This window comes from Arvicola amphibius, chromosome 3 (genome assembly GCF_903992535.2).
Source record: "Arvicola amphibius chromosome 3, mArvAmp1.2, whole genome shotgun sequence".
Lineage (NCBI taxonomy): Eukaryota > Metazoa > Chordata > Mammalia > Rodentia > Cricetidae > Arvicola > Arvicola amphibius.
In genome coordinates, this window is record NC_052049.1 from 133,679,203 (window position 1) to 133,691,333 (window position 12,131).

Below are 12,131 nucleotides of genomic sequence, written 5' to 3' on the forward strand. Positions count from 1 at the left end.
TTTTGGTAACTAGATTGCATGGTTCTCAGTTGTGAACTCTGCATATGACAATGTCTGTCTCAGTGTCTCCTCTCTAGATCTCTTAAACGTTATCTGATCTCTGGGATCAGAGTGTGCCTACCCATGGTAGGCAGGGCTAAAGGGAGGGCTGATATGTCTCTTAAGCTACTGTTCTGCTTCAAACAGACTGCAACTCAGCGGGTGACCCCTCATCACTTCCTCTGCACCTCCGCAGTGCACCTTATCTGCCCCCCTCTTCTGTTTCCCCAGCCATGTCAGACTTCCACGTGCACCCCCAGGCCACCATGGGAGAGGAGGGTGGTGTAGCCCGCTTCCAGTGCCAAATCCATGGGGTTCCCAAGCCCCTGATCACGTGGGAGAAGAACAGAGTCCCCATTGACACGGAAGATGAGAGGTGAGCCTCTGGTGAAGGACAGAGAGGCTGACGGACGTACTGAATCTGGATGAAGGCTTGACAGCCTCATGTATGCTACAGTGCCTGTAGCCTGGGCCAGTGCTCTTTATGCAAGCTGCAGTCAAAATTGGGGGTCCACATAGCTTACTGGACCCCGATCCTAGGCTCAAGAAAGTGTGTGTGAGGGTCTTGTGTGGTTGTTATGAGATTAGGAGGGTGTATCCACCTGGGAGGGTCCCAGTGAGTGTCTGTGATCACAGCAGTATGGCTGGCTTAGTGCCCACATCTCGGTTTATGTTGCCGTGGCTTGAGGTTGCAATGAGTGTGCTGGTTGTCAACTGTGCCCTCCCCTAACAGGTACACATTACTGCCCAAGGGGGTCTTGCAGATAACAGGACTTCGGGCTGAAGACAGCGGTGTCTTCCACTGTGTGGCCTCAAACATTGCCAGTGTGCGGGTCAGCCACGGGGCCAGGCTTACTGTGTCAGGTGAGCTCCTTCCGCCCGGTTCTCTATCACCTGAGTTGGTCTACTCCCAGACACACCCAGCTGGCAGCCAAGGCTGGTCTCTAGCCCTCTCCTCTTCCCAATGATCCCTGGGTTCTTCCAATGCTGGGGGCCTTGCTGAGGGGGAGAGGGAAGGATGGTTGTCGGGACCCTGAAGTTCCCCAACATCTCCTTGTCTTCAGAACTTGTTTGGGAGCTGGTGTATGTGCCTCAAAGGGTCATGAGTGGGAGTGAGAAAGTGGAAAAGCTTCCCACTGAATTAAGGAAATGTGGTCTTCTCCCCTCAGGCTCCGGCTCCGGGGTCTACAAGGAGCCCACCATCCTGGTGGGGCCTGAGAACCTCACCCTGACAGTGCACCAGACTGCGGTGCTGGAGTGTGTCGCCACGGGCAACCCGCGCCCCATTGTGTCCTGGAGCCGCCTGGGTGAGCCTTATCCATAGCCTCAGCTCTCTGGCCAGCCTACCCCCTGGGAGGGCTGGTGTCACCGTCTCATCACCCAGCTCCGGGGGACTTTAAAATTGTGTTTGTTCTCTGCAAGGGTCAGTCTCCTCCCCGTGGCCTGGGGAGGGGCCGAGCTTCTCTGGAGGTCAGCCTGCTGCTCTTGCATTCTCCCTCTCCCTGCGGAGCTGGCTTAGTTCCCTGGGTTACCGAGTAGAGACAGTTCTCCCTCAGTGTCTCTCCAGCCCCAGAGCTCTGCAGCCCTTAGCACCCAGTCCCTCCCACCCCACCCTCCATGCCCTGGCCACACCCCCAGCTTTGCAATCCTAAACCTTAGCGAGCGTCCCACTCCCAGGCTTGCCTGTTCCCAGGTCGCCCCAGCCAGAGCTCGCAGGCGACAGAAGAAAGCAGTGAAAGGGTGCAGATGGGCCACTAGTCTAAGCCGAAAGGTCACTGGGGGAAGGAGCCTCCAGAGGGGTGGGGTGGGGCCGCATGCACAAGGAGACTATGCCACACTAGCAGCTGAGTGATGGGGGAAGGAGGGGCCCTGTGGGATAATGGAGTAGATTTCACCACTTCAGGGCCTGAATGGGGAGCTGTCTCCTTGTGTTCTGGCTGTGCTAATCTGATCCCTGGGGTGGGGGGAGGGCTTGGGTCCCAGGGAGAAACTGGAAAGAGTAGGCTACCATCAGGAGCCACTAGGCACTCCAGGAGCCATCTGCTCCATCATTTCCCAAAGTATGGCCTAGCAGGAGAGAAAGAATGGCTCAGGGGCCTAACAAGTGTGGGAAACAAAGTTAACCAAGGCTCTTTACTAAGGGACTTCTCAGAGCCTTTATGTTCAGGGCCCTGTCTGTGTGCCTCGGCAGCCTGGACTAGAATGGATATTCAGCCATGGAGTTTACAACTGCCGATCAAATTCAAGTCCTCTATGGACTCAAGAAGGGAGAAGGGACTAGAAGGTGCTGAAGCGGGAGGATGTCACCCTAGGCTATGCAGTGAGAGGCTGGGTAAAAACCAAACAAACAATAACAGCAAAAGCAGCCCGCAGTCGTGCTAGAATCAGGACACTGGTCCCTGCTGCTGGATTCAAGTGCCATGCATTTCTCTGCCACTTCCAAACTTCTATGAAGAGACGGTGTCAAAGCCATAGGTCGGGGCTTCTTGAAAGACTAGTAAAGGGGTAAGGCTTCTGGAATGTTCTCATCTTTCCCATCTCTACTTCCATTGCAGATGGTCGCCCCATTGGGGTGGAGGGCATCCAGGTGCTGGGCACGGGAAACCTCATCATCTCAGATGTGACCGTCCAGCACTCAGGTGTCTATGTCTGTGCGGCCAACAGGCCTGGCACTCGGGTGAGGAGGACAGCCCAGGGCCGGCTGGTGGTTCAAGGTACAGAGCAGCCAAACCCCTGCTTCCCATGACCCCTCAGCACCTCTGGTCTGTGCCAGAGATCAGTACTTTCTATTACTGCACCTGCTTAGCCTCACCTGAGCCCTGCCCCTCACCCCTCATACGTCTCTGGCCGGGTCAGAGACACAGGTCTTCCCCAGAACACAGAGTCCTAGCTCCAGAGGGGCGTGGCATTCTCTGACTTACAACCTATGTGCCCTGCACATGTCGGTGCCACCCCTTCACCCCGGGAAGCACCTCCACTTCCCGATATCAGCAGATCATTCCCCTGGCTCACACGTGTCCCTTCCCCTGGAGCCGTTTCATTCACACATGTGGCTCTTCCACGCTCACACCTGCCTGCTGTGCGCTCCCGTGTGCCTGCCATCTCCCTCTCATGTGGCAGCTCCCACCTTGCTCTCAGGATGTGGGCCCCCCTGCAGCCAGCCTCCGTCTCCATTTCCAGGGCTTCTCCCTGGCTGTCTCTCCTCTGTGGCATGGGAATAGAGATGGGAAGTGGGGAATCAGGAACTTGAATGCCGTTTGTTTAGCTTGCTGTGTGCTGTTAATCTGTCCGCATGAAAGTGATGGAGTATTCCATTCCTGGGTGTGAATAGAGGCTCGAGGCTGGGGATTGGAGGGAAGTGGGATTGGGTGGTGAAGGGGGGCTCATCCATCTCCTGTCATTACAGCCTTGGAGGTGCAGCCAGCCCTATTAGCACATTTATTTACTTAACAATTTCCTGAGCAGGGAGCTCAGCTTGATTGCTTTCGGATACAGATGTCAGGTTTTTTTTTTTTTTTTTAAATAGTCCTTAAGATGGAATCCTATTCCTAGATGCTGGGGTAAAGGAAGAAGAGAGGGAGCCATTCCTGGCCTCTTCTCTGACCCATTAACCCTTCCTCCTCACCCCTCCATTCGTGGCTGTCCCCGTGCCTCTCTACACGACCCCTTTGACCCCATGCTTCTCTGTGCCCACTCAGCCCCAGCGGAGTTTGTCCAGCATCCCCAGTCCATCTCCAGGCCGGCTGGAACCACGGCCATGTTCACCTGCCAAGCTCAAGGTGAACCACCCCCTCATGTCACATGGTTGAAGAATGGACAGGTGCTGGGGCCGGGAGGCCACGTCAGGCTCAAGAATAACAACAGGTGTGTGTACACGCGTGTGTGCTGTATTGGGGTACTATCATGGGAAGAAACAGTGTCTGAAGTAAGTGGTCCAAATATGAGCATGTACCTCTAGCCAGGGGAGGTGGGATGGGATCTCAGGGATGCTGGGTTGGGATTTTGGGCCATGGGGCTCACGTCTTGGGCTTGCCACCCTTGTGCCGATAAGTCTTGCTCAGACAAGCAGGGGCTCAGTCTCTCCTCTCAGGTGGGCGATGTGGCCGACCTCTGAGGCTTTCCCTCTCCCTGCAGCACACTGAGCATCTCTGGAGTTGGTCCTGAAGATGAGGCCATCTACCAATGTGTGGCTGAGAACATTGCTGGTTCATCCCAAGCCAGCGCCAGGCTGACCGTGCTGTGGGCCGAGGGGTTGCCAGGCCCCCCACGCAATGTTCGCGCTGTCTCTGTGTCCTCCACTGAGGTTCAAGTATCTTGGAGTGAGCCTCTAGCCCACACCAAGGAGATCATTGGCTACGTCTTGCACATCAGGAAGGCTGCTGGTGGGTAGTGGCCATCAGGAGAGCTCTGTCACCCACCCTAACTGTAGCTAACCCTCTGAACCACACAGAACCTGACCCAACACCTTCCTTTCCTTCCACACCTGGCTGCTCCCTGACCACCTCATTTCACCAAAGCTTCCAGGAAGCCCTCCCATCCCTTAACACTCCCTGGGGCTCCCTTTTGCCTCCCAGACTCACCCAAGCTGGAGTATCAGGAAGCCGTTAGCAAGAGCACCTTCCAGCACCTGGTCAGAGATCTCGAGCCCTCCACGGCCTACAGCTTCTACATCAAGGCCTATACACCAAGGGGAGCCAGTTTAGCCTCTGTCCCTACCTTGGCCAGCACCCTGGGTGAAGGTAAGGAGAATGGGATGCAGAACCCTAGATGCTCAGGCTATTGGAGCACACAGTACTAAGCCCACAGCTAAGCAGGGACTAGCTGTGCCGGGAGGAAGGGGCAGCCTTTTCTAATTCATGGAAAGGCGCTGCCTGAGTGAGGCCATGCCCTGTGCCTCGGGTTAAGAGAAGGCTGTCAGGTTCTTGGGTTCTAGGTCACGGGAGGAAAACTAGAGCTCCAACTGACTGCTCTCATCTTGGCCCTCTAGCCCCCCTCCCGCCTCCGCTATCGGTGCGGTTGTTGGGCAGCTCCTCTATGCAACTGCTGTGGAAGCCTTGGCCACGGCTGGTCCAACACAATGGGGGCTTCAAGTTGTTTTACCGCCCGGTCAGCGCAGCCTCCTTCACCGGCCCCATCTTGCTCCCTGGGACTGTCTCCTCTTACAACCTCAGCCAGCTTGGTGAGACATGCAGGGTGAGGGCCTGGGCAAGGCATGACAGTGGGTGCCCAGGGTGGTGTCCCTTTCCTTCCAGAACAAAGCTGCCTGGCAGGGAAGGGGAAGTTGCTGAGTAGCCCTGCTTCCTGCAGACCCCAGCACTGTGTATGAGGTGAAACTCCTCGCCTACAACCAGCACGGAGATGGGAACGCCACCATCCGCTTTGTGTCTTTGAAGGGAGCCTCTGAGAGGACAGGTGAGGGTTAAGGTTAGGACAGGGGCTGCAGCCTGACCCGAGGAGGGGGATGGGTGGCAAAAGGGCTAGGTAGGAGGGAGGCCATTGTTCGCAGCCCTCATGCACAGGGCTTAGACGCAAGCATAAAGCTTAACTGTGCAGCTTTGCAGCTGCGTGCGTGACCTTAGGCATGTTGCTTAATTTCTTTCAAGCTTTATTTTATTTATTTATTCATTTATTTTATTTTATTTCCCATTATGAAACAGGGTTAATGGTTCCTACTTTGTAAAACTATGGCAAGGATGAAACAGTCCATAAAAACAAAACAAGGTACAGCTGGTCCTAGCTGGGACTACAGCTCAGTTGATGAGTGCTTGCCTAGCAGCTCAAAGCCCTGGGTTCCATCCCCAGTGCCATAGAAACCAGGCATAGCATCTGCAATCACAGCACTCAGGAGGTGGAAGCTGGAGGATGAGAGTTCAAGGCCATCCTCAGCTACAAAGCAAGTCTGAGGTCAGCCTGGGCTATGTGAAACCCTGTCTCAAAATAAACAGCACAAGTCTTGGTATCTGACACAGAACCCGGAGCTTAGAACTTAGAGAAAGAGCTGAAAGATTGAGCTGGGGTCCTGAAGGAAAGGTTAAAGGGTCAAGCAGAGGAAGAAGGCTGGGGAGTCTTGCTTCAGGCCAGCCCCAACCTGCCCTGCCCTCTAGCCTTGAGTCCCCCATGTGACTGCCGGAAGGAAGATGTCACCAACCATACATCCACCACAGGCATTGTCATCGGCATCCACATCGGAGTCACCTGCATCGTCTTCTGTATCCTCTTCCTCCTGTTTGGCCAGAGGGGCAGGTGGGTCCTGAGTCTGGGGAGGAACTGCCGCAGGGGATGGAGACGGAGCTGGGGCCTCAGCCTCTGTCCCCAATGGTACCCCCCTAACACTTGCCTCATATCTTAGGGTCCTCCTGTGTAAGGATGTGGAAAACCAGCTCTCCCCTCCCCAGGGTCCCCGGAGTCAGAGGGACCCTGGTATCCTGTCCCTGAATGGAGTGAGCCGAGGAGAGGGGGGCCAGCTCGGCCGAGATGGGAAGCATATGGATGCCAAGGAGTTGGAGCAGTTGTTCCCCGCAGCTGGACCAGCCGGGCAGCCAGGCTCCAGGCCCACTGTGAGTGCCCTGTCCCACCCACCTCCCTCAGTCTCTGACTCTCCGGGCCGCCCCTCGCTTCATCTCTTCCTGGAGCACCTAATTCCTGGTCAGGGCTGCTCCTTGGGTCCTGAGTCAGTCTGGGAAGCCTAGGGATGGCCAGGCAACCCGCCCTGCAGCCTGCAGTCCACACGCTTCTGCATTTGGTACTAACAGCTATGAATGCCTAACACATAATCGTAAATTTACTTAAAACAGGATGAACTGGCTGAGCCTGGCAGCATGCACCTTTAATCCCAGCACTCAGGAGACTGAGGCAGGTAGATCTCTGTGAGTTAGAGGCCAGCCTGGTCTTCAGAGTGAGTTCCAAGGCTGCCAGGGTTATGCAGAGAAAACCTGTCTTGAAAAACAAACAAACAAACAACACAATAAAAAAAAAACAACAGGATGAACTGGGTATGGTGGTATATAGCTGTCATCCCAGCAGTACTCAGGAGGTGAAGATGTGAGAATCAGAATTTCAGGATTAGCCTTGGCTACATAGAGAGCCAACCTGAGCTACATGATACTCTTTTTTTTTAATTATGATTATAACCTTGGTGATCCACGTCTTTAATCCCAGAACTCAGGAGGCAGGTGGATCTGTGAGTTCTAGGCTATCCTGGTCTACAAGAGCTGGTGCTAGGCCATCCAGGATTACAGAGTGAGACTTTGTCTCAAAGAAAAAAGAAAAAGGATTTTGGGGTTTTTTGCTTTTTTTTTCTTTCCAAGACAGGGTTTCTTTGTGCAGCCCAGAACCAGACTCATGGAGATCTACCTACTTCTGCCTCCCGACTTCTGGGAATAAAAGCACGTGCCACCACTGCCCAGTCGGAAAGAAAGGATCTGTATTTTTTATGTGACTTGGCTGAATGGTCTTCAGCATGATCTTTTGGATGACAATGGACAATGTGCCGCCATATGAAAAGTTTAGACACAACCGCTGGCCCCACACCCCAGGGTGGGATGGGGACCGACCCTTGCCTCTAGCTCTGATACTGACGTCCATACCCAACCCTTCCTTCCTCAGGATCCTGCAGCCCCTGCTCCGTGTGGGGAGACCCAGCTCTCTGTGGTGCAGCTTCAAGGCTTCAGCCTTGTGGCAGGAAGGACAGCAGAGGCCAGGTCCCCCTTTGCAGGGCCTGGGCCTGCCCCAGAACCCCAGGATGTAGGCCTCCTCAGTGAAGGACAGGCTGCCCAGCCTCCAGCAGTCCCGGCTTCCCTGTGAGCCAGCGTTTGATGTGTTCCGGAGGGGCAGTGCCCCATTCTCAGGTTGAAGGCGAGGATTTTCCTGCTCCGTGGGACTCCGTGGTTCTAGGAGCTCGCCAGTGCTTCTAGTTTAACTGAAGGGCAGGGTTCTCAAACCACAGGAGCCAGTGGGTCCTACAGGAAGGCATCTCCCCTGCTAGAGCTAATGTCCCCTCACCAATGCCTGCTGTCCACCAGACTTCTAACAAAACCAAGTTTTCCTTTAAAAATCAAAATTTGAAAGTCAAAAAAGAGAGGGAAATAAGAGAGAGAGGAAGTGAATTGTGCTCCAAACAATATGTCTTTGCTGTGGCTTGGCCCCTGATGCCCTTGCCCTGTACCAATCTTGTTTTCTCAGGATGGATATTAGCTGTTTTGACTCTCAGCACCTACCTCAGCCGGAATGAATGTCCTTGGGAGTAGCGGGGCAGTAGCCTCAGCCCCCTGCCCCACAGAGCCCGAATGCACTCCTACCTCAAGCCCCCTTTTGGGTACCCCTCCCACCCCATATTCTTGCCCTGAGAGTAAAAGAAAAAGGAGAAAAAATAAGAAAAAAAGAAAGAAAAAAACAAAACAAAACAAAAAAACACTATCCCAACTCTAAGTGTGAAAGAAACCGTCTACCTCAAGCCTCAAGGCCCTTGGTGTGGGCCTGTGCTGTCACTGGGCCCTCCTAAGCCTCCCTCTCCCCCAGCTTTGCCTACCTCTGCCCCAACAGAGGAGTCTGTGGCTAAGTAACCATGGGGTTTACAGAAGTAGAGATGAATTGGCCAGAGAGAAAATGTGAAACAAGCCAAAACAAGAGGAAGGTTGTTCCTTGAAGTGTAAATTGTCCCAAACTGGTCACCTCCCGGCATACCAAACCTGTCCTCCATCTCCCGTGTCTGTCCACCCCTGTTCTGATCTTCTCAGACAACCCACTGGCCATTGGGATCCCGCTGATCCCTCCCTGCCTGGGACTGGGGAAGGCAGGACATACCTGGAGGCTGTCCCCTGTCCTGCCCAGACACGGGACCCAGTCCCTAGAATGTACCCCAACAGAGGCACCCCAGCTTTCTGTATTATGGGACCCAGGTAACCTGACCTACCCAGTCAGCAGGGGTGGCCAGGAGTTATTTTTGTATGAGGTGTGTTTACGTTTTATTTCTCTTTTCTGTTGTGTTGTTCTTTGAACTACTTAGGTTAAAAAGAAGAAAAAGAAGAAAGAAAGAAATACCTATTTTTGGTTACACTCAGAAACATTTTTTTAAATAGCAGAAGGAAAACTTTTTTAAGGAAAAAAAGGGGGATAAATGTATTTCTTAAAGATGAGGTTAGAACACAAAGTCCCTGACCCCAAATCCTCTAGGGACTGCCCACCCTGAACTCTAGATAATTAGCTGATAAAGGTAGAATTTGTGGCGTTTTATTAGAAAACTAGAGTATTGTCCAAGTGAACTTGGGAAGGGCAGTTTGTCCCTTCTCCCAGATGGTAGGTGGATTCCAAGGCTCCTCCCACTCTGAGGCAGTGCCCTCTGTCCTAGTCTCCTTTGGTCAGAGGGGCTGTGGGGAGACGGGACTGTCCGCCTCCTTGGCCTGGTTTGGGTTTGTCACAGTCTGTCCATTTTAACTGAATAAAGATACTGTTGCCAAAGTGACTGTTGAGGTTTTTGAAACTGGGTCAGATTCTGGGCTAGAGAGGGCAGGGGGATGGGGGTGCGTTTGGGGGAAAGGGCCCTCAGAGGATCAGGGCCTGGGATGTTGGCAATGATACCTTCAGAATTGTGTGAGGCACCCCCAACTGGGCACTCTGTGGGAAGGTCACATGTCTACTCATGGCCTTGTGAAGTAGCTGTGCCAGGGATCATTCCCATTATTAAGGTCATAACTCAGGAAGGCGGGGAAGCTGGGGCTGGAGTTCAGGTGGCAGAATGCTTGCCTAGCATAGGGCCCTGGGTTACACCCCAGGACTACATAAGCCAAGCCTGGTAGTGTGTGACTGTAACCCCAGCACTCGGGAGGTGGAGGCGGGATGACAAGTGCAGGGTCATCAGTTACGCTGGTACCCCCTCCTCTCCCACCCCATCTAGCATCTCAAGGCAGAAGACAGCAGTAGCCAGGGCTTGAAACCCATTCTGACTGCCTCCTGCCCTGTAATGTGTTTTAACATGGCCTCTAATCTGTTTAGGAGCTGTGGGTTGGGCATGCCTGGGTGCCGGCAGCCATCTCTGTTCTACTCAGCTTCACGCAGCTGACCCTTTTCCCATGGTGTAATCTGTTTCCCTAAGAATGACCAGCCTTCACGACTTGCTTTAATAAACAATGTAGTGGTCCTATTGTGTCTCTAGGGCCAGGTTAGAAACAATAGTATGGGGCTGGAGAGATGGCTCAGTGGTTAAAAGCATTGCCTGCTCTTCCAAAGGTCCTGAGTTCAGTTCCTGGCAACTACATGGTGGCTCACAACCATCTGTAATGAGGTCTGGTGCCCTCTTCTGGCCTGCAGACATACACACAGACAGAATATTGTATACGTAATAAATAAAAAAAGAAACAATAATATGACTGCTACATTGTTTATTAAAGCAAACCCTGTAGGTCCAGTGAGAGATGTTGTCTCAAAAATAAAAAATATACACAAACAAAAAACATCAGGCAAAAAGCAATTAAGACAAGTCCCCCTCCACACACTGCACATACACACAGATCCAGAGGCTGGGGATGAAACCCTGGATCAATTCCTAGACTTGCATAAGCCAGGCATGGTGCTACACACCTATAAACCCAGCATCTGGGTCATAGAGGCAGGAGGGTCGGAAGTTCTGGGTCATCTTCAACAGAAGGGAGTTTGAGGCCAACCTGGGCTACAGACCCTGTCAAAACCAGAGAAGCGGCAGGTGAAATGGTTCATCAGGTAAGGGCACTTGCCACCAAACCTGATGACCCTGTGACCAGCCTGGTAGAAGGAGAGAACTGATTCTTGCAAGTTGTCCTCTGACCTCCACAGGCACACTATAGCATGTACACTCACATGTAACCAACCAACCAACCAAACGAGGCTTACGTGGAGGGAGGGAATCCGCAACTCAGGTGGAAAGGAATTCTATACTTAGCCTGACTTCCCTGGAGCTCTCTGGAGCTAAAGGAGCCTCTGGTCCCACCCTGGCAGCCTGGTAGCCAAGCACTTATGGAACAGGGCTGTGACAAGAGGGAGTTGCTGCCACCTTGTGGAATCAATGGACACTACAGCCAATGGGACAGGTGTGCCGTTTTAAACACCAATAGTGGTCAAGATGTGCTTCGTTTGCCCTCTGCAAGAGAGGCACAGAGACAGCCTCTATGAACTTGCAATACAAATAACTTACAAGTATCAAAAGACTGTCTTGGGTGTATAGCATCAACCTGCTGTAGAAAGAGAAGGCACAGAATTGCTGAAGTACTGGATTGAAGAAGGCTTTGTTGAGAAATAAAAAGGCCAGGGATTAGCAAAGAAAGACTGGGGGTGTGGAAGTGAACCAGGAGGTCACCGGACAGTCAGGAGGATGTCATTTGCTTCCTGGGGTGTGGTGCTTGGATAATCAAATGGAAAGTGTGTAAATGTAACGACTGCCAGATTCTCCCAGCGGATGCTCTTCACATGGTCTGATGTGTGGCCTGAAATCTTCTGAGGGAGGAAAGGGGTCTCAGTGAAGTCTCATATCCCAAAGATAATGATGACATCTGTAATTTCTTCTTTTTATTTTGCATTAACATTTTTTATTACATTTGTTTATTTACTATGGAGGACAATGTGTACGTCATGGTTCACATGTGAAGGTCACAGGACAACGTATGGAAGTCTGATCTCTCAAGGACTGAATTCAACCATCAGATTTAAAAGCAGGTGCTTCCTCACTTGGGCAACACGGTAGAGCTGATTCTGGTAGTGCAGGCGTGGGCTGGAGGGCGCAGAGGGCTTGCGAGCAGAACTGGCCTTGCCCCTTGCTACTTACTGCACAGGGTGAGCTCGCTGGGGCGGTGCTGGAGATCTCACCCTGCTGGTGAAGGAGAGCTGTATGTCTGACCAACCCAGCAACCACCCAGGTCCAGAAATAGGGCTTTGAGTTGGCCTGCCCCAACATCCACCCCATCTGTGATCTGCTGGAGCTCGTGAAGGGACTGGTCCTGCAGATCCAAAGCTGCAGGATCTCCATGACACAGGACAACTACAGGATAGCCAAGAGGAGTCCTGGTGAGGGCCCAGTATTGGTAGTACAGCAGAACTAGAGGCCTCGAGCCAGACTCGTTGTAAGG

The 12,131-nt window shown here is 52.8% G+C and overlaps 1 protein-coding gene across 1 annotated transcript in view; it reads left to right on the forward strand.

Annotated features, from left to right (window-relative positions):
* The window catches only part of Igdcc3 (immunoglobulin superfamily DCC subclass member 3), a 44,508-nt gene extending 34,675 nt beyond the window's left edge, over positions 1-9,833 (forward strand). Inside the window, exons 3-15 of the mRNA XM_038322226.2 lie at positions 271-415; positions 773-903; positions 1,209-1,346; positions 2,595-2,753; positions 3,738-3,903; positions 4,174-4,421; positions 4,614-4,778; positions 5,027-5,218; positions 5,347-5,451; positions 6,144-6,282; positions 6,389-6,596; positions 7,645-7,838; positions 9,527-9,833. Of these exons, the coding sequence (XP_038178154.2) occupies positions 271-415; positions 773-903; positions 1,209-1,346; positions 2,595-2,753; positions 3,738-3,903; positions 4,174-4,421; positions 4,614-4,778; positions 5,027-5,218; positions 5,347-5,451; positions 6,144-6,282; positions 6,389-6,596; positions 7,645-7,838; positions 9,527-9,833 (2,297 nt within the window). The remainder of the gene's footprint in view (positions 1-270; positions 416-772; positions 904-1,208; positions 1,347-2,594; positions 2,754-3,737; positions 3,904-4,173; positions 4,422-4,613; positions 4,779-5,026; positions 5,219-5,346; positions 5,452-6,143; positions 6,283-6,388; positions 6,597-7,644; positions 7,839-9,526) is intronic.
* The last annotated feature ends 2,298 nt before the right edge of the window (positions 9,834-12,131 follow it).